General features: G+C 46.1%; 2 protein-coding genes across 2 annotated transcripts in view; one reads left to right on the top strand and one right to left on the bottom strand.

Moving 5' to 3' along the window:
• Positions 1-13,734, top strand: part of ANKFY1 (ankyrin repeat and FYVE domain containing 1) — a 31,588-nt gene extending 17,854 nt beyond the window's left edge. The window contains exons 13-25 of the mRNA XM_040082093.1: positions 779-877; positions 1,245-1,398; positions 2,286-2,454; positions 3,597-3,715; positions 4,062-4,218; positions 5,176-5,376; positions 6,625-6,801; positions 7,185-7,332; positions 7,591-7,681; positions 8,005-8,129; positions 8,344-8,490; positions 8,981-9,071; positions 10,057-13,734. Coding sequence (XP_039938027.1) covers positions 779-877; positions 1,245-1,398; positions 2,286-2,454; positions 3,597-3,715; positions 4,062-4,218; positions 5,176-5,376; positions 6,625-6,801; positions 7,185-7,332; positions 7,591-7,681; positions 8,005-8,129; positions 8,344-8,490; positions 8,981-9,071; positions 10,057-10,189 — 1,811 coding nt within the window. The 3' untranslated portion in view covers positions 10,190-13,734. The remainder of the gene's footprint in view (positions 1-778; positions 878-1,244; positions 1,399-2,285; positions 2,455-3,596; positions 3,716-4,061; positions 4,219-5,175; positions 5,377-6,624; positions 6,802-7,184; positions 7,333-7,590; positions 7,682-8,004; positions 8,130-8,343; positions 8,491-8,980; positions 9,072-10,056) is intronic.
• Positions 11,995-19,717, bottom strand: LOC120761169 (neuferricin). Its single transcript, XM_040082095.2, has 4 exons — positions 19,495-19,717; positions 19,033-19,173; positions 18,306-18,492; positions 11,995-16,710 (listed from the first exon to the last, which is right to left on the bottom strand). The coding sequence occupies exons 1-4, from the start codon at positions 19,715-19,717 to the stop codon at positions 16,494-16,496; spliced, it is 768 nt and encodes a 255-aa protein (XP_039938029.1). The 3' UTR covers positions 11,995-16,493.
• Between the last annotated feature and the right edge of the window lie 558 nt (positions 19,718-20,275).

Genomic DNA, 20,275 nt, shown 5'->3' with positions numbered 1-20,275 from the left:
GCTAACTAGTCTTAATAATCTGCTTGTTAAAACGAGAAAATTATTTTGTCTGTGTTTGTAAATTCTCCACTGTAGATAATGGATTTGAACAGTTAGTTAGGCTTCTATTCCACCTGTACAACTGAGATCACTTCAAAGCATTTGCTTCAGGTGAATGCTGGGATCAATTTTGGATAAAGGCACCTTTCTGTGGTGACACATCTGCCTCCATCAGCTCCTTAGTAAGAGGACTTTATACAGAGCAATGCTGGTTTTATAACAGAGTTGAGACTTCAGTGCTCAAATACCAGCAGATGAGTTCATGAAATGCTACTAGTCAGCTTCTTTCTAGGAAGGGAATTTGACAGCTGGAGCAGGGCCAATTTTGTCTCCTACCATTAGTGGGATTTACAAGGAGGTAGGTGAACTGGGGTAAATCTTGCCCATCCCAGGGAATGGAGAAGGAGGGATGCTGCCACCATATTGTGGAGCCTCCACTCTTCATTCTCAGAGCTTTGTATATGCCACTCTCTTTGGAATTGCAGCTAGAAAGGAACAGGTTAAGCCTCTTAGCTAGAAAATTGATTTTTTCTTAGTATATGTATTAAGATTGGGCAGTAGTGGCAATATGGTCTGAATCCTAGGCAGTGTCACATCAGGGAGGCTGAAGGTACTTTGCTCAGACCTTACAAACTGACTGCTAAAGGAACAGCCTGCTACAAAATGTGACATTGCTGCCACAGCTTTCAGTGTGTGACTGCAGGTCAGGTAATGCCTAATTCCTTATGCTTTCTTGTAGCTAATGCTCTTCATGCTACCAACAACTTGCAAATTATTCCTGACTTTAGTCTAAAGGACTCAAGAGACCAGACTGTGCTGGGATTGGCTCTTTGGACAGGTATGTGCCTTCAGCATGAGAGTTTACAATCATAGGGAAGCTACGATGTGAACAAGATTTTCTTAAAGATAAAACAGCTGGTGTGTGTTCATGTTCTGGCTTGTGCTGCTGGGGAGGAGTTGTCAAGGAGAGCTTTAGATGGTTCCTGATATTTTAAAATTAGTGTTCACATATGACTTAGTGAAAGATTTCTAGTCCTACAGCTTCTGCCCAGAACTGTACTTGCAGTTGAGTGGAATTCTCCTCTGTGAACTCTCTGATAGTTTTCATATCAAATCACTGTATTGTCTGTGCACATTAACTCTTCTATCAGTGTGTCTGTTTTCTAGAACTGAAGGTGAAATACTAATGGGCTTGATCTGTTCAGGCATGCACACAATAGCAGCTCAGCTGCTTGGCTCTGGGGCATCCATCAATGACACCATGTCAGACGGACAGACGCTCCTGCACATGGCAATCCAGAGGCAGGACAGTAAGAGTGCCCTCTTCCTGCTGGAGCATCAGGCAGATATAAATGTCAGGTAAGATCCTCACTGGTACACCTCTCATCTCTTTGTGCAGCTAGCAGCAGGGGGTGACTGCCTCTGTGTAACGGCTTGAGATCTGTTTCAGGTCCTGATTTACACATAGTTGTTTTGGGGTGCTAGTTATAGCTGAGGGATGACGTCTGTTAACTTGGACCTATGTATAGCTCCATTGGCCAGTACCTCCTCTGGAGGCTGCAGAAGGAGGTGCCACTTAATTCTAGGTAGAACAGCACCCTCTGTAGCACGCTGAAGTCCTCGAGGCACTGAACTTCTATTGTCTCATCCATTTGCCAGCTTGTTAGAACTGCATGTTAGCTACCATATAAAATAATTAGATACAGATCCAGCAACAGGAATCTGATAAACTTGCCTCCTCAGGATCTCCTAGACAACTTCTATTAGACTTAACAGAACATTTGTCTGCTTACATGACTGACAGGCTGTCTGTTAAATTTGGCAAGCTGTACTGTAATGAATGTCATGGGTACAAGCTGCCTAATGCTGCTGTTCTAACTTCAACTTTTTAACAGTTGGTATTTGACTGTTGCTTGAAGTGTTGCCACGTTGGAGACAAAGCTGTTGCTTCTGTGGCAGCAGGCTGGCTCAGAAGGAACTCTGTTCAAATAATGGCTGCACTGAAGGAATTGAATGTCTCTGAGCTAAGAACACTAACTTGTTTTTCCAACTTGAGAAATCAATCACTTAGTAAAAGTGAAGGGGGAGGAAAAGTAGACTACAGAGCTGTGATAAATACATGGTGTGTTTGTGGTGGTCTTACCACAGCAAAAATACAAGAGGAGTTAAATCTTGGCTTTGCCAGTGAGCTGCTGTCACTGAACTTTATGATGCATCTGTAACACTTGGAAGTGTCCCTGCTGCAGGACCCAGGATGGAGAGACAGCCCTGCAGCTGGCCATCCAAAACCAGCTCCCACTGGTGGTGGATGCCATTTGTACCAGGGGAGCAGACATGTCTGTGCCAGATGAGAAAGGAAATCCTCCCTTATGGCTCGCCTTGGAAAACAACCTGGAAGATATTGCATCAACCCTGGTAAGACTGTCAGCTGGCTTTAGTCTCACTTTTGTTCGTCTTGCTAGCAACAAAAGGCTTCATCAGCAAAAACAAACTCAATGCATGAAGTGAACAGGACTAGTCCAATATTACTAATTTCTGGAGGTATTTTCTTTACCAGAAATTCCTCTTTACTGCAGGAATCTTATAAATACTGTAGTCTGCATAAGCAAGTATCTTGCAGGCACTTTAATAAAAATATATATTCTATATATATTCTGCTGTCTGGATTCTTGATGTGGAAGATTCTGCTTAGATCAGTCTGTAGCATACACGAGTTATGTAATGATCAACTTTCTGAATAAAACTCATTTTATGCTTTAGTGTATGTGCTGCTTTTTATTGCATCATAAAATTGAACCAAGGCCTTTAAAGGCTTATATTTACTTTAAAGACTGTTTACTTTCTGGCATGGGTGATACAGCAGGAGATTTCCTAGGAGACATGAGTAGACCTCCTTGTGTTTTTTTCATAAGGAGGTTACTTGAAAGCCTTTTCCAGTTGTCTGCTTGAGACAGCTATTTAAAAACTCTGCTAGTGACCTGAGAAATGCATCTTGTAACTGTTCTTGACTGTGCTGCTATTGGATAAGAACATTTATAAGTCAACACTCTTAACTACTCATATTTAAACCTTGTCAATAGTTTGTAAAATGGAGTAGAACAAGTCTTAAGTGCCACATTGCTCAAGTATGTAGTCCTCTAGTTGAAGAATATAAATATTAGCAATACAATTCCTGGAAAAAAACTCTCTTTGTTTAGCTGAGTATCTAAGAAAGCAGGTAAATGAGCCAGACCTTCAAAGGCAACATTTGCTGATGCTGCTTGATTTACTGTAGGTGCTTGTCATTGCTGAAAGTGAGGTAACCAGTCCAGCCTGCTTTAGATCTGTCTATCAAAGTATATGGACAAATACTTGAATTATTGATAAATGTCACCTAATTAAGGATTATACAGTAAACCAATGAAGTAGCTTCCTGAAATTCAGTGAGTGTCACAAGAATAGACAAGGCATCTCAGGTTTTACCTCTGGGAGATAATGTTCCAGGAGGATTAGTGAGGAACTGTAGCAGGAGCCTGTTGATAAAAACCTTCACTGTATCATTGGGCTTCTCCTTCCAGGTTAGGCATGGCTGTGATGCAACATGTTGGGGGTCAGGACCAAGTGGCTGCTCACAAACCCTTCTCCACAGAGCTATTGATGAGAACAGTGAACAGATTGCTTGCTTCCTTATCCGCAGGTCAGACCTCTTCCAAAATACAAACCTTCTACCATGCATGCAGGGATCTCCCTGGCACAAATTAATTGAATGCTGTCTTAAATCAATAACAATTGTGTGCTTCCTTAGGCTTTTGCTGGGTGGGTGACACTTAGGGAATTCTGACCAATCCTAAAGACACATTCTGTTATCTATAACAGCATCATGTTCTTGGTGACAAGAGTCAAACCAAAACCAGGAACTTGTGCTTTTGTAGAATGTGTCAGCAATTGCTGGATCAGCTCTTGTAATCTTTTCTGTCACCTCCTTTGAAGCAGTTTAAATCTGGATTAAACATAATCAACTGACCACGCTGTGTTTGTTTTAGTGGGTGTGATGTGAATAGTCCCAGAAAGCCAGGCCCAAATGGAGAAGGAGAAGAGGAAGCCCATGATGGACAGACACCCCTGCACTTGGCAGCTTGCTGGGGACTAGAGGAGGTGATCCAGTGCCTTCTGGAGTTTGGTGCCAATGTCAATGCTCAGGTATGTGGACAAATCATGCACCATTTTTTAAAGTAGATTCTTTGCCTCCAACGTACTGAAAACAAACTTTCCTCTCAGCTGTGTATTTTGCCTGATAGAGAAAAAAATCTTGCTCTTAAGAGCTGAGCCAGTGCAATGGCTGGATGCAGCTCTGCTTCCACTCCTGTCCTTTTTTATCTTTTTACCTGGTGTTTATCTGCCCATATGGTGGTTAATTCAGGAAGCTTTGCTGAGGGAGAATGATACAGAAAACTTTCTGCAGTGTTAGTTACTTTCCCATGTATCAGTGGGATTCCGTGTCTTCTGTCCCTAGTGTGAATTAAAGGCAGGAGCATGGCTGCAATTAATCATTAAATCAGCTACAGTGTAAAACTCCAGAATACTCTGCTTTGTTAGTATGTTTGGGAAATGTCTTCTGTTACTGAGTAAACTGAGGTGATGTAAGCATGGGTTACACTTCATTTTTGATTACACAGTAATTCTCAAACAGAAGCGTTATAAATAACAACAAAAGAAATGAATGGGGAATATTTTTAGGTCCTGATGCTGTTGAAGATGACATTAAAACAAATCACAAAACACAGTCACAGAGCAGCCTTGGTTGTAAACTGCTGCTTGATAGAAACAAATGTTTCAACACCTCATCTGACTTTGCTATTAAATTTGAATGCTGATCTCTGCCCCCAAAAGGACTGACTGAATGGGAGATGTTGTGGTGAGCTGTTTAAAAGGCTGTGTAGCACAGGATTGAGGCCAGCCTGTTGGGAGAAACAAATGGCAATTTGCTTTTCTTACACTGTGGGCTTGTGCTTGCCCTGCAGCTCTTTGGTGTCCATGCTGGAGGAAGCTGGCTAGGTCACAGGACAAAACTGCTGAGTTTCCCTGACCCTTCAGAATTCAGGAAGGATTTATGTACTACTGAGTCTGTATATAACAAACTTCCTACCTTCCTTCTAGGATGCAGAAGGAAGAACTCCAATCCATGTTGCCATTAGCAACCAACATAATGTTATCATTCAGCTGATGATTTCACACCCAGATATCAAGCTGAATGTACGTGACAGGCAAGGAATGACGCCCTTTGCTTGTGCTATGACATATAAAAATAATAAAGCAGCTGAAGCAATTTTGAAAAGGGAACCAGGAGCTGCAGAACAGGTAAGCTGGGAGTGTTCAAACCATGCTGGTTTTGTTGCTGCACTAGTTTGTGCTAACAGCTGTTCCACAAGCCAGTTCTGTTTTATCCTTTTGTGGCTTTCCATGCAATCCGTTTGCCAGATGCCAATTCTCTTAAACAGGATTTATTAGGAAACTGGAGGTGTGTATGTGATATGTGTGAGTAAGAACATTAAGGGTTAGTGGCTTGTCAAATCTTCTTATCCTGTCAATACTAAACTGAGAAACAGACATATGTGTGTATAAGGAGAAAATTCGCACTCTACTCTCGTCTTGTGCTGGACTGGTACAGAAATAATCTATTACCCAGCTCTCCTAAAGCTATCCAAAACAGAAAACCTGACCTAAAATAACTGAATAATAAATGCTGTGCTGCCCTGCTGAGCTATAAAACCTCCAACTGTATCTTCAGGCTTCTGGTGTGACACTTCAGGCAGCTGTTCAGGAGATCCTTCCTATCCTGTGTAAGTTTTATTACTAGTAAAATATTTGAATCCTTAGTGAGCTTTTGTAATATATCTAAAGCATGGTTACAAATACAGGCAGTTTAAATATGCCTTAACATCAGCTGCAAGGCAAAGTTGAACAACATGTACTTGGTATGAAACAAAAAAAAAGAATTCTCAGGTGTCCCAGAGCAGCTGGGGCTGCCCTTGGATCCCTGGAAGTGTCCAAGGCCCGGTTGGACGGGGCTTGGAGCACCCTGGGGTTGTGGAAGGTGACCCTGCCCACGGCAGGGGGAGGGACTGGATCCCCTTGGAAGGTCCCTGCCAACCCAAACCATTCTGTGGGTCTGTGAATACACTTTACATCAGTGTGGCAGGATTCCATGTTGCTTCCTTCTCCTGGATTAATTGCCAGATAGACTCAAGCTTGTTTCATTTAACTGAGTTTTTCATTAACTGCTGCTCAGTACTTAACCACAACAGCTGTTAACCTTTTGTCTGTCTGACACTACTCTGGTATGTGGTCAAGAAATGACGAGGTTATAAAACAGAAACAAAGTAGTGTGAGGCAAACTGGACTGAGCAGTTGCAGCAGGTAATTTCTCAGTTTGATTATTTGGTAGTCACTTGTATCAGGTAAATCTCCAATGTCAGGTGAAAGGAACAAGATTCTACATTTCAAGTAGAGGGAGCAAGCGTCTCTTAGTGAGAACATGCCCCACTGCATCAAACACCTTGTTGTAGAGGAACAATAAATTAACTTCACGTGCCCTTTCTGCCCCAGGTTGATAACAAAGGTCGGAATTTCCTCCACGTGGCTGTTCAGAACTCGGACATCGAGAGCGTGCTGTTCCTGATCAGCGTGCAGGCCAACGTCAACTCGCGCGTGCAGGACGCCTCCAAGCTGACCCCTCTGCACCTGGCAGTGCAGGCCGGCTCCGAGATCATTGTGCGCAACCTGGTGCGTGCCTAAAAACCCGCCCTGCCTTGCTGCACGGTGCCTGCAGGCTGCCAGTCACACCAGTGAGCACTCTGTGAGACTGGAAGCTCCCTTAGCTTGTCCTGCTGGCTGAGCTGCCGCGGTAGCGTTCACGTGAGCGCGCTGGGTTTGCAGCAATCGCTGGCTGGTCTGGTTCAACTTAGAGAACCTTTCCTGCCCTTTCTGCGCATCTGAGCACGAGCACAAGTTGTAGCAGCTCAGTAATGGTAGCATTTTATACGCTCTGGAGGCCTAAAAGTACCTCTGTACAGTAGAGTCTTGTGTGCTTCATTCACAGAGATAAACTGTTGGCCAAAATTGCCCTGAAATCATCTTTGAACATATTCCTTCTTGCATCCTGACAGCTGCTTGCAGGTGCCCAGGTGAATGAACTGACCAAGCACCGGCAGACTGCCCTTCACTTGGCAGCCCAGCAAGACCTGCCCACCATTTGTTCAGTCCTTCTGGAGAATGGAGTAGACTTTGCAGCTGTAGATGAAAATGGAAATAACGGTAAACTTCAGGTTACACGAGGAAATGCAAAGCACTTCAGTAGGTCTGTTAATGATGTCTCCTGGCGGTAGAGAGCTCACTGTGAATGGGCTTGCACTGCGAGGATGAAAGAATGACAGTGCAGGGAATCAAAGCAGGTGGGAGGAGTTGTTGGAGGAGGGTTGGGAAAGTGGAAGGAGGGTGTTTCATTTAGTTTTTAGGCTGTAATTATTGCTGATACTCAGAGTCTTGAACCTTCTTTTTCTTTTTTCTGTTCAGCTCTGCATCTGGCAGTGATGCACGGCCGTCTGAACAATATCAGAGTCCTCCTCACAGAGTGCAACGTAGATGCAGAAGCCTTTAATATCAGGTAATCATTTATAGTCTTTACAGACTAAATCAACCACTTTATGTTTTAAAATAAGTGCTTAAAAATATATGTTTGGCTTGTATTTTATTATATTATTTATACATTAATTTGGAAGTGTGCAGATGATGCTGTGTCTAAATTCTGTGCAAATGATATGTATACAGCAAGGGAGGAAGGTTAAGTAGGGAGTTGTGTATGATGTACTGAGTTATTGAGATGCAGCACTGTTCAAATCTGAACCAAACTTAAAAGCAAGGAGAGCTGGATGAGTAACTGCAGTAGCAAGCAGACTTTGATCAGGATAACAAACTCTTTTTCCCCAGAGGCCAGTCACCAATGCATATTTTGGGACAATATGGGAAAGATAATGCAGCAGCCATCTGTGAACTCTTCTTGGAGTGTATGCCAGAGTATCCTCTAGACAAACCTGATGCTGAAGGAAACACAGGTAGGTGAGACTCAACAACTATTAAACTTGAAAATCACTCAAGTTGTATTCCCGATATGTCACTTTTAAAGCTGGAATAATTTGCAATAGTATGTTAAATACAATAGGAGGCACACACTATGTGGAAACTTAAAAACTAAAGATCCTGTCTGGACTGAATGTACCACAATCTACCACTCTGGTAGCAAGGAACTGTCTGGCTTTTATTTTTCAGTGCTCCTCTTGGCTTACATGAAGGGAAATGCCAACTTGTGTCGTGCAATAGTGAGAGCTGGGGCTCGCCTGGGAGTTAACAACAACCAAGGAGTCAATATCTTCAACTATCAGGTTGCCACAAAACAGCTTCTCTTTAGATTGCTGGGTAAGCACCGCTTGCTATGGTGGGAAAGTATTTCTGGCTTGTGCTTCCAGGATACTTCAGAGGAAAGAACTCTGGATATTTGACTTAGATGACAGTAATTGCAGAGAGGCAGAACTTGTGAATTTTATACCACTATCAGTGCAGGGTAGAAATACCAGTTTTTGTGGTGATTAACTGAAAAGTTCTACAAATGCAGACTGGTAGATAATACTTTTTCTGGAAGGACAGACATGGAAACTCTTGGCTGGTTGTGTAGTCCAGTGTAGCTCAAAACACAGACACTGCTTTTTAACTGGTGCTGTACAGTTGCTGTGGACAATGTGATGGAAAGCAAGTATAGATTATCTAGAAATGAGACTTCAGCTCCTGCAGGAGTAGTCAAATCCTGAGTTATACTGAATGTAGCCTAGAACTGGAAATAGCTTTCAGGTTTAGTGCACTCAGGAGATGTCTGAGCCCATTTTGCCTTCACATTTTTACCTCTTAACAGATATGCTGACAAAAGAACCTCCCTGGTGTGATGGCTCTAACTGCTATGAATGTGCTGCCAAATTCGGAGTCACGACAAGAAAGCATCACTGGTAATTTGAGCCACCTTGCTGTGCTTACAGGGAACTGGATTCCTCCCCAAATGGAGCTAGGCTCGTTCCTTCTAGCAGTTTAGGAAACCTCCATGTTAACATGGGTGTATAACCACTAATCCAGCTGAAACATTCCATCCTGTTTTACATCAGAAACTTGTAGTCTGATTGAAATCATATTTTAAGCAGCTTGTGCATTTAATATTCTGATTGGTTGTAAATGAGAAATCATGTCTTAAGTTCCAGTAGTGAAGCAGGATTTAAATACCCAGTTATCAGAGAGAATGTGATGCACTTCACTCCACAGAGGAGCAACAGTGTATTTTATTAAATCAGTGAGTTAACAGAAGTTTAATGGTAAATGTGGCAGTGGTTTATCAGCACTTGATGGCAAAGGTGCACTTGATTATTTCCTGCTTAGAGGATGGGGTCAGGGAGAGCCTCCTGTGGAGGCATGAGGTTCAGAGAGGACAGCCACTGGGGCTGTGGCTTCCACAGGGAGGACAGGAGGGAGCACACCACCAGCACAGTGTGGGATGGCCTGCTCCAAAAGAGGTGGCAGATTTGGGCAGGTGTTGACAGCTCAGGTTTGGGATCCTGTTTGTAGTGTTGAAATGGCTGCTGATGAACATGAGCTGCCCTCATGTAGATGAAAGTTGTCTTTTTTAAATAGTCTGAACTTGTACAAAACGTGCTGGGTTGGAAGGGTGTTTAGCTAAGATTTTTCTTAGCTCAGTGTACTAGAGAAACTCCAGGTGCATCAGTTAACGCAGGAGCAGGTGACTCACTAGTACAGAACCAGCATGTGCTGTGGGCATTAGTCAGTTACTCCATGACAAATATCAGGAGATACAAGACAATCACAGCATTTCAATTGCTAGTGTGTATTTCATGATGCTGTCATTGATAAAGAATGTCAAACTGTAACATCCTGCTGTTCGCTAGGAGGGAATTCACTTTTCTCCCACCCCTCTTCTATCGACAGCCGACACTGTGGACGCCTGCTCTGCCATAAGTGCTCAACAAAGGAGATTCCTATCATAAAATTTGATCTGAACAAGCCAGTTCGAGTTTGCAACATCTGCTTTGATGTCCTGACTCTGGGAGGAGTCTCCTAGTATGCTGTGGAAGTAAAGGGATTCTCAGTCAGTGCTCCTGACAGCAGCTCTGCTTACAAGCCCTCTGGATAGGGAAGAGGAGGCCTATACGTGTCTTCTGCAATAGACTGAACTAATTAAGGACCCTGTTATGATATACTCTGGTATAAATGATTTTGTATGACTGTAAATGTATCGGGCTGCGATAGACTTCACTAGGAATCAGAGTGGATTGTTGAAACCAAGTGACAAAAGAATTTAGACCCTCTTCTAGTTGCAGTGGGGTATGGAAGCTGAAATTTGTACTGATCGAATCGGCATAAAACAGGTCTGTCCTCAACGTGGTGCTTTGCACTGAGCAACTCTATTAAGTCCTTTGGCTTTCAGGCTGCTTAGTAGAGATGGAATTAAGTTTCAGGGTAACCAGGTATCTTCCTTTGCTTTGTCTTAAACGTTCCCCTTCTCTAGAGAAGACTTTTTGTGAAGCTAAACTGAGCTGTTGCAACCACTGTTCAAGAAACTCTTCAGAGCCGGGGGTAGTTCTAAGTATAGCTCAAGAATTGTGGCCTTACAACAGAAAGCTTTACATCTGATGCAAAGCAGTCAGAATTGCAGATCCACATCTTGATACCTCCTCAGCAAATGATTCATTAGCTTTAGCATGTTCAAGAGAAGTGCAGGATTGTTTTAGGAAATGCTCTTGCCTGCTGGAACTGTCAGTCTTCGTTGCACTTTCATTTTTGCGTTGCTGGTCCTTGCAGGTCATGGCTCTTGTGTAAATGACCATGAGTTTGCTGAAAGGCCTGAGCATGTGCTAAAGGAGAAACACTAAAACTGGTGAAGTCTAACTCACAGTACAGCAATAAATGCTGAAGTGCATTAGGAGTCCCAGGAGGGAGGGTAACACTTCCCTGGGGCTTAAGGGGCCTGGTAACTGCTGGGGGAGAGTCAGTGTAGGATCCTACAAGTGTAGGATGTGCTGCACCTCTAGACACTAAACTTGGGTCCGTTTTCAGCAGGATTGCTGGTGAGTGTACGTGGAGGCTTCCTGTTAGGAGTAAGCTGCAGTATTTTAATGTAGGCTGGTTGTATTCTCTTCAACATGCTGAATCTGTGGAAACCTACCACCACATTGTCTGGGTAAACAGGGAAGTACTTGACTGGCAGACCAGCTTGTGATTTGGTGGGCAAAGGCTTCAGTTAGAAAAAATGGGTACTTGAGCAAAACTACATGTCATGTTAAGGCTGTTTTTATTTCAAGAGATAAAGCTAGTGTAGACTCAATTCAGCTTTCCTCATTGTTACTCCATGAATTGGTGTGCATTTTTTAATGAGTGTTATCTCCAGTGAACAGTATGGACAGGTGATGATGTGTTGCCCTGTTTGGAGCACTGACCTGTTGGTCTTAAAGGGTGAGATGAGATGATGAACCAGACTGCTGCTGTTACAGGAGAGGATAGGCCAGGGTGTGTAATTGCTGACGTTTGTATGATGAATCTCACATCAAGTCTCACTTGATCTGCACTTTGATCTTCCAATATGCATAAATTGTAACTGGAATCACCCCTGTACCACTAGGGAAGAACAATGGATGACAATACAAACTTTTCTCACTGCTGCTGTCGTGTCCCAACAGAATGCTCTGGGTAACACAGCTGGTCTCTAACACAGTTACTCATGCAAATGGTGCATCTCTGGCATAATATTGCAGGTGAATGAGGGAAAATAGTGGTGTCAGTTAATGTTAGCTACAGTAATTGATGGTGTCAGTTAACTACAGCCTACAGTTTGGGGAGTTTTGAGTTAAAGAGATGTTGGAAAACTTCTGTTATTTCAGGGTGTCACTGGTTGCAGATCTCTAGCAGTGAAAGATAATGATGGAGAGCAGGTGCATTTGGTGAAAGTCTTAACTGTAGTCCCATGATAACATGTTCTTTTCCTTCTTGTTTTGGAGCTGAAGTGATGTGGAGGGGTAAGAGTGTGCTCAGAATGCTGACAGACAGTGCAGAGGAGGGATTTTCCAAGGCCACAGCCTGTGGGCTTCAGCCTCACTGGAAAACTGCACAGCATGTAATTGCCAAAGCATTTAAACATCACTTTTTCAGTGGCTTCTCTGCTGTAAGGGCAAGGGAACAGGGAGCTCAGCTCTAACAGATTAAGCAAGCTTTAGATGATGGAAAATGTGGATCTGGTGAAAATTCAGCTTAACTGAATGACAAGTTAAGGCTGGGTAGTTTTAGCTCTTCTAAAAAACAGGATATTGATTATAACTGTAAAACTGTGGGAAAGATCTGAGAAACCATCTCTAGTGCTCCTGGTTTGCTGTTTACAGCCAGTACTGTCCCAGCTTACTGAAGTCTGAAAGGAAAGTTAAGGTTATTGTTAAATATACAGCCTGAGGTGTTAATTAAATTTAAAGCAACTAAATTCAGTAAATTTGATCCTTTTAAAGTGCCTTTGAGATGGTTTCCTTCCAGCCAACTCTAAGTAGCTTTCTGCCAGAGCTAAGGGGAAAAGCTCACAACTCAAACCAAAACCCAAGTTAGTTCTTTTCTAGTTCAGCTGAGGAGCTGACCCCACCAGACAACTGGTGGGACTCAGTCCCTCACACACTCTGCCTAGTGTTGGTCTGAGCTCTCAGACCACTGACATTTTTGGGGAGTTTTGCTGGCAATGCTCCACTACAGGGTACAAATGTGAATGAGGCACTTGGTGATGTAGTGGTGGTCAACACATTTCTAACTCTAAACAACTGCTCTTCCTTTCTTGTAGCATAATTCAGTTTTACCAAACCCCCCACCCCTCTTACCCCTTTTAGTGGTGTCTATTAACTCGAGACTCAAGTCTGCCAAGCATTGAACAAAAGCTTAGATGGAAAATCAGTTTGTGTCCCTGGGAGTGCTGCTGCCACACGAGGCTTCAGGCACTTCAGCAGGGCTGCATGGGAAGTCGGGAGGTTCGTGCTGTAGCTTTTTGTTCTGAGACCGGATTCCTTTTGATTGCAGTCACTCAGCACTCTTACACAAGCAAATACCATGGTCCAGCACTCTTACACAAGCACAAACCGTGGTCTGGCTGACATTTTTTGCCTGTATAAGATGCACTCACTGTTTCACACCACTGAGTGGAGTGAGAACGTTGCTGTTGAAGGTACTGACAGAGCAGAGTAAGTTGCTGGCTAAAAGCTGACAGATGCCTTAATGACTTCCCGTGCTGGAGATAACAGCTTGTCCAACTGCTCTTGTAGTGCTTATAAACTAACATGTAACAGTTTGGGAGGCCAAGGCTGGATTGTTCTGTAGATCAAATGTTAACAGGTAAGTCCTTTTTTCTGTAAGCAGCAGAGGTGGTCACTGCAGCAAACTCGTCTCTAGAAAAATCAAAGCTTGTATGAGTGACAGAAATAACTGAACCTTCTAATACCCTCTGTGAAATAGAAAAGGAAGTCTTAGAACAATGGCATTTTATCTGCAATGTTTGTCTGGAGTCGTTGTAAAAATGTATTTTTCCAATATGCATTACTTTGTTGTGTAATGATTCTACTTGTAATAAAATACAGAACTAGATGATGCATCGTGAGGTGAAACCTTGCTCAGGAAGTACCTGCTGTAGAGACAGCTGCCCTCTGCAAGCTTATCCTTACAAACCACGAAGAAACACAGGGATACAACATCCAATCGGGCACAACAACTTTATTCTTTGTTCTGAAATGAGTCCAGGTATTCGTTTTCATGTTGTGGAACTGCTACAACTGTTCTTTTGGCTGTCAAGGTCTGGTGTTCCAGTTTGTACCATGTAGTCATCTTGAATGCCTTATATCAGACTTACCTAGGATCAGTCTTGTGAAACAAATCCGAGCTCCCCGCGGGCCAGAGCTGGTTCCTGGAGTTCACCAGTCCCAGTTACAAACACTTGGTGCACTCACTTGTGTGCTGGAGGCAGCTCAGCCCCCTGGGAGAGCAGAGAACTGCTGCAGCTTCACTTCAGGAAAAGGAAAACTCCAGTGCAATAGCAAACCCAGCCCAGACTTCTGGGTGAGATTGTGATGCATTAGTCTTTTATTAATAAAACTTACTGAAGTACAGATGAATGGTGAGCTTTATTAGAGCACTGTCTGTGGTGACTTGAGCCCTCTGTAGCTATCACTGCTTCCTATCACTGTTTTCCACCCTTTTCCACCACGGGAGAATCCAGCTGAGCTGCTGAATTGGAGTTACAGGCATGACAGCCCTGGAGCACTTCAGGTCAGTGAGGGTGTCTCCTTGTTTGCTTTAATAGATGATTTATTCCTAGAGCAAGACAAACTTTCCCCCCAGTGTTTCCAAACCCTAAACTGAGGAATAAGCTGTGAACTGGTTTTCAACCAACTTTAACTTAAACCAACACCTTCCTGCCCTGCCTTTTTTTGGCAGTTTATTTGGTTTTTGTGTAGCTCTCATTCCCTCAGCACTATTTGCACAGTGACTGAGTGTTACAGCAAGAAGAAACTTGCTTAGGTCAAGCTGGTCCACCTTCACTGGGACTGGTTTGCCCTCACAAACTACTTCTTACAGCATTTAATAGTCTGGAATTTGCTGCAACTTTTAAATAGCTTTAAAAAGCTCCTTTAAAGGCACTTGCCAATCATTTAGGGGGATGGTTTTGCTGCTTTAAATGCAATTTCTTTTTAAGGTGGTGGTGTCTCTTTAATTGTGGCAAAGCCAAAGTTGTGGAGGCAGTGAAGTGCTGCTTTGCAGCTCTTTCCTGCACCTTTCACAAAGCCTGATCTCCAGCGTTGTGTGAACGGAGCTGCTCACTCCACCCCCAAAGGTGGCTCAAGCCCAGGGCTGAGGTTTGGTTCTGCCTCACATCCTGCTCCCCCTGTGAGTGACAGGAGCTGGCACAGCAGGGCAATGCCTGGAACAGCTTCTCTTCAGGATGATGAGGTAAAAAACCCCAAAATAAAACCACAACCCCGTGCCCCTCCACTGTTACAAGCATGTGCGTGTTTAAACTCCTGTGTGGTTTCATCCCTGGCAGCTGTAGCATCCTCTGAGCTTTTACCAGTGAGAAGTGCTGTAATGTGTCCTACTGCAAGGGAGTAAATGCTAATTAACTAACTAATCACGTAGATCTTGGGCCTCTCTTTAGAGGCAGTGGGAGCTAAAAATCACTTTATAAACACTTCCCAGCTGCTTTACAGAGGTGACAGCTGCCTTAAGGAGAACTGACCACAGCTCAGCAGGACCTGTGCCACCACTGGACCCGGATCTGCGCTTCTCTCCCAAAGCTCAGCTACACAAAAACTGATTTTAACAGCAGATTCCATTAAAACCAGCAACTGCTTCCCTGCAGCTTGAGGTCTGTAGTGCCTGAACCCTGAGCAGGTATTCCTTCCCCCCTTTTAGCCCCACCCAGAAATGGTAATCACCATTCTGGGAGTCACTCCTTGCTGAATTCTGCCAGCTGTGATCCCTAAGGATGGAGTTTAAGTGTGCTGGGTGTTGTAAGGGCACATCCAGCTCAGGCTGCAGTCTGACAGGCACAGAGCAGATGGGAAGAAAATCTTATACCAGAATGGAAACAGGAGGCACATTACAGTAGGATGGTTCTGCTGCCACCCAGGCAACAAAAAGAAATCTATTTAAAACTACTCATTTCTGATCAGAACAGTCTGAAAGTGGTGAATCACAGACCAGGAGGGTGAGGTTAATATCAAACAATCCTCATAGATGGCTTCAATATCTTGGCACAGTATCTAATGCAAACACTGAATGAGGAAATGCAGCTCTGGCCTTTGCCTTCACTACTCCAAGAATTTGATAAAGCTTGTGTGTAACTAAACTGCACAAGTTCCTAGATACTGTGGACCTTAATTGCAGAAGAAATTGAGGGTTCTCCCTGCTACCTTTAAACCCTTTGGAGTGAGTCAGGTGCCTGGGAAGGACCTGAGGACTGTGCACCAAGTGTGGGCAGTGATGCTGCAGCAGTTCCTGTGCTCACTGACCTCGCTGCCTTGAACCACAGCACGTTGTCCCACCACTGTGCACACAAACATCCCTTTCCTGACTGCACAAGAAAGCACTTCCAAAATACAATTCAGGCTGTGCATCTTACAGCTGCTTCCCAGGTGCAAAAATATTTCTCATAGAAATAAAGCAAGCATCCTGTTGATTTGTTTAGCCACTGACCTGGCTGAAGCGTTTCCTCCTTCTCTCAACTCTGCATGTTAAAAAGCATCACAATTAACACGAGATTGTTACTGCTCCCTTTGCACAGACAGGGATGGAGCTGGAGCTGCTGGAGCAGCACAAGGTTTCACTGCAGGATTCCCCCTGCCCCGGAGTCAGCCCGTGAGGAGGACGCACTGCTCGGCCAGGGGGTGGCAGCCCTCGTAGCGCTCCAGGTGAGGATTATCCAGGTCCCCCCTGTCGCTGTGCTGGGAGGAGTCTGGCTGTCCCCAGGGGGGACCTGAGCTCCTCACACACACACAGCGACTGCCCTGGGAGCCGGGGCTGTACAGCTTCCGAGGGACTCCGGCCCAGTCTCTGTGCACGCCCCCACTAGGAACAGAAAATGGAAATTAATTACAATTCGAACCCATGAAAATGCTTCCAGTCAATTGAGAATCCTAAGGAAAAAAAAAAACTAAGACAGTCTGGAAAAACTAGAACTAACACTGAGGTAGACTTTGCTCCCAGCAGCCACCATCCCACAGCTGACACCTTTTTATTGGCTGTGCTTCAGAAACCTGTGGCCTGAACCTGGCTCCATCCCTGCTGCTACAGGCTCCACCCTCCTCAGAGCGACCAGCTCCTGCATTCCGTGCTTCCATTGCTGGAAGAGGAGTCACAGCCTTCTGCAGCACAGCAAAATGCCTTTTCTGGAGGCACCTCACAGGTGACCACACATCTTCACAGAATCACAGTGGCTCGGGTTGGAAGGAACCTTAAAGATCATCCCTGCCATAGGCAGAGACACCTTCCACTAGGCCAGGCTCTTCTAGGCCTTCTGTGCCTGACCAAACACAGTGATTCTGAGAACTGGGGCAGGAGAACAAGTACTCCCCCAACTAATTCATCATGTCTCCCTATGTCCAAGTGTCCCTCTATGGGCCAGACCCTGCCTGTGCCCCAAGCACTGCAGCTTTCAACCTCTCACACAAGTCACGGCCACAGGACACCCGGTCCCAAGGCTGTCCCCAAGCTCAGTCACACACAGAAGCAGATCCCTGGGGTACACAGCGCTGCTGCTGGCCTGACATGAAGCCAAAGCATTTTGCAGTGTGGTCTGTGAAATAATTTCATCTTCAAACAGACTAGTCCCTAAGCTGAGAGAGAGCTACTAACAGGAAAGTAAGTAGGAAATGATTATTCAAAGCTTAACCTCATTTTTATGTGGTTTAAGTGAAAATGTTGTGGTATCAGCCTGTGAGGCAGGCTGTGAAAATGAAAAAACACAGATTAACGTCTGTATTCCTGATGGGTGACAGAAGCTGCTTGAATCCCAGTCCTAGTGGGATTTCTGTCCTGTTTTGCTGGGAACAGGAGGATCACGTGCACATGTGGTAAATTCTTTGATTCCAGTGTGACAGAAAAGGTTCAGCCTGGAGAAAAGGAAGCTCAGGGGGAACCTTCTCACTCTCTGTTAACTCCATGACAGGAGTTTGAAGCCAGGTGAAGGTGGGGCTCTGCTCTCAGGGAACAAGGGACAGGGTAAGAGGAAAGCCTCAAATTGTACCAGAGGAGGTTTAGGTTGGATATTGGGGAAAATTTCTTTATGGAAAGTGTGGTCTGGCACTGGCACAGCTGCCCAGGGCAGTGGTGGAGCTCCCATCCCTGCAGGGATTTAAAAGCTGCATGGATGTGGCACCTGGGGGCACAGGTTAGTGCTGGCCTTGGCAGTGCTGGGGGCATGGTGGGACTCGGTGGTCTCAGAGGGCTTTTCCCTGAATAGCCCTGTGAATTCAGACAGGGACAGGGTCCAGCCCTGGCAGCACCACTGCACACACAGCCTGTGCCAGGTCAGACCTCACCTACCCACGAGTGTGGTGGCTGCAGGGGCCAGGACATCTTCCCACACTCCTCCCACCAGCAGAGGCAAGAACAAAGCACAGAGCACCCAAAAAAGGGCTCTGCTCCAAAGGGTACAAGCTTACCTCTGTCTGGAGCACCAGAACCGGGTGCCTTTAGCAGAGCTCCATTCAGAGTTGCAGGGTGGGAACTGCTGCTTCTTCTGCTCACTTTCTGCTTGGAATTTGAGAGCTTCCTCAATGGCAGCCTCAACCTCCCTCAGGGCTTCTGTCGGTGCCCCATTTTCATCATAGAATCTGCCCACCAGCTTCCCTGGGAGAGAAGATCAATTAAGACCACAGCCTTTCCAGGCAAGGAAAATGCATCATTCTGGTGGGGTTTTATTTTTAATTTGTTATTTAAAGACAAAAATAAAAGGAGATGTCACCACGGCCCAATTTTAGAACTAAACTGAGCTTACACCCCTTCAACCCTTGGATCACACAGCAATTTACCCATATTAATAAATCCATGTAGGATAAGCTTAGGCACGGACTCATTACAAATGTGAAAACCAAAGCCAGTTCCAGCTGCACAGCCTAGAAGCCATTCCCACCCATACACCTCATTCCCCAAAACACCTTCCCTGCACTGCTGCTCCTACAGTCTCCTGAGTGTGGTGATTTCAGGCTGGCTCCGTGCTTTTTGCTCGGCAGAGACAATCAAAGCAGGACAACAGCCAGGTGGGAAAACCATTAAACCTTCCCTCGCAGAGAAGCAGACCTCGAAGATCTGGCTTTGCTGCAGCTGGTCCCTGGCAGGGTTCAGGACCTTGGGCTGCGCACCCCTTGTGTGCCCCCACCCGACACCTACCCACGGGCTCGTAGCTGTCGCTGTAGAAGCTCAGCCAGCTGTGGATGGAGAGCAGCTCCGGCGGTGACAGCCCCGCCACGTCGTCCACCAGCCCCGCCGCGGTGAAGTCGCCGCTGGCAAACGCTCTGGTGGCATCTCTGCCTGCGGGGCAGGGCGTGGTGAGAGAGACCCCCAGCCAGAGAGTGAATTCCACAGGCAGGGAGTGAATCCCCCTGGCAGGGTGCGAGCCCAGCCTTGGAATGAGAGCCCAGCCATGGAGCGGGCTCCCCAAACAGGGGCTGAGCTCTCCCTCCTCGCAGCCAGGGCTGAATGCCCGGGCACCGGGAGAATGCGTTCCCCAGCCAGCGGTGAGACCCGATGGCACACGCTCCCCTCAGCCGGGGGGTGAATTCCCCAGCCGGGGAATGATCCCCTCCGCACCAGGCCATGCCGGACCCACAGTCCCCGCCCCACCGGAGGTACCTGCGAGCCCGCTGTACGCTCCGCCAGGCCCATAGTGCTTGCGGCCCCGCTCCACATCGAAGACCCGTCCCAGCAGGGCGAGGTAGAGGCCGGGCTCTCCCGGCGCCCCGCGGTAGCGGCGCAGCTCCGCGGCGCTGAGCAGGCGGGCGCGGGGCTCGAACCCGCGGCGCAAGAGCCAGGCCGCGGCCAGGCACAGCAGCGCCGCGGCCGCGCCCCGCCACATCGCGCCGCGACAGCACCGCGATTGCGCGACAGTTTCCTCGCCGCACGGCAGTGTGGCGGTCAACCACCTCCAGCGCCTCGTGAGGGGGACGGCAGGGCCGAGGGCGCGCTTTACGGCAGTGTGGCAGCGGGGCACGGAAACGATCATGGAAGGGGTTCGAAGGCAACATAACGATCATTTCCTTCCACCTCCTGCCCTGGGCAGCGACACCTTCCACTAGCCCAGGTTGCTCCAAGCCCCGTCCAACCGGGCCTCGAACACTTCCAGGAATGGGGCAGCCACAGCTTCTCTGAGCACTCTGTGCCGGGGCCTCACCACCCTCACCGGGGAAAATTTTCTTCTTAATGGTGTTGTTCATAAAAATATTCAAAGAATCTTTAGGGTTGTTAGTGCCCTCTGGAGATCACCCAGTCGAAACCCCTGCCAAGGCAGGGTCACCTGGAGCAGGTGAAACAGGAAGGTCCCAGATGGGTTTGGCATTTCTCCAGAGAGGGAGACTCCCATGCCCTCCGTGGACAATTCTGTCCCAGTGCTCTGCCACACTCATATCAAGGAGAT

This window comes from Hirundo rustica, chromosome 19 (genome assembly GCF_015227805.2).
Source record: "Hirundo rustica isolate bHirRus1 chromosome 19, bHirRus1.pri.v3, whole genome shotgun sequence".
Lineage (NCBI taxonomy): Eukaryota > Metazoa > Chordata > Aves > Passeriformes > Hirundinidae > Hirundo > Hirundo rustica.
The sequence above is the reverse complement of the archived record's forward strand: the minus strand, read 5'-3'. Positions and strand labels throughout refer to the sequence as shown.

Excerpts from the sequence above, each read along its gene's own strand:
- LOC120761169 (XM_040082095.2), bottom strand. The coding sequence starts at position 19,717 with ATGTGGCGGGGCGCGGCCGCGGCGCTGCTGTGCCTGGCCGCGGCCTGG. Across the intron at positions 19,174-19,494 it reads AGCGTACAGCGGGCTCGCAG|GCAGAGATGCCACCAGAGCG; the intron begins GTACCTCCGGTG and ends CCTGCCCCGCAG. Across the intron at positions 18,493-19,032 it reads CGACAGCTACGAGCCCGTGG|GGAAGCTGGTGGGCAGATTC; the intron begins GTAGGTGTCGGG and ends CTTCTCTCCCAG.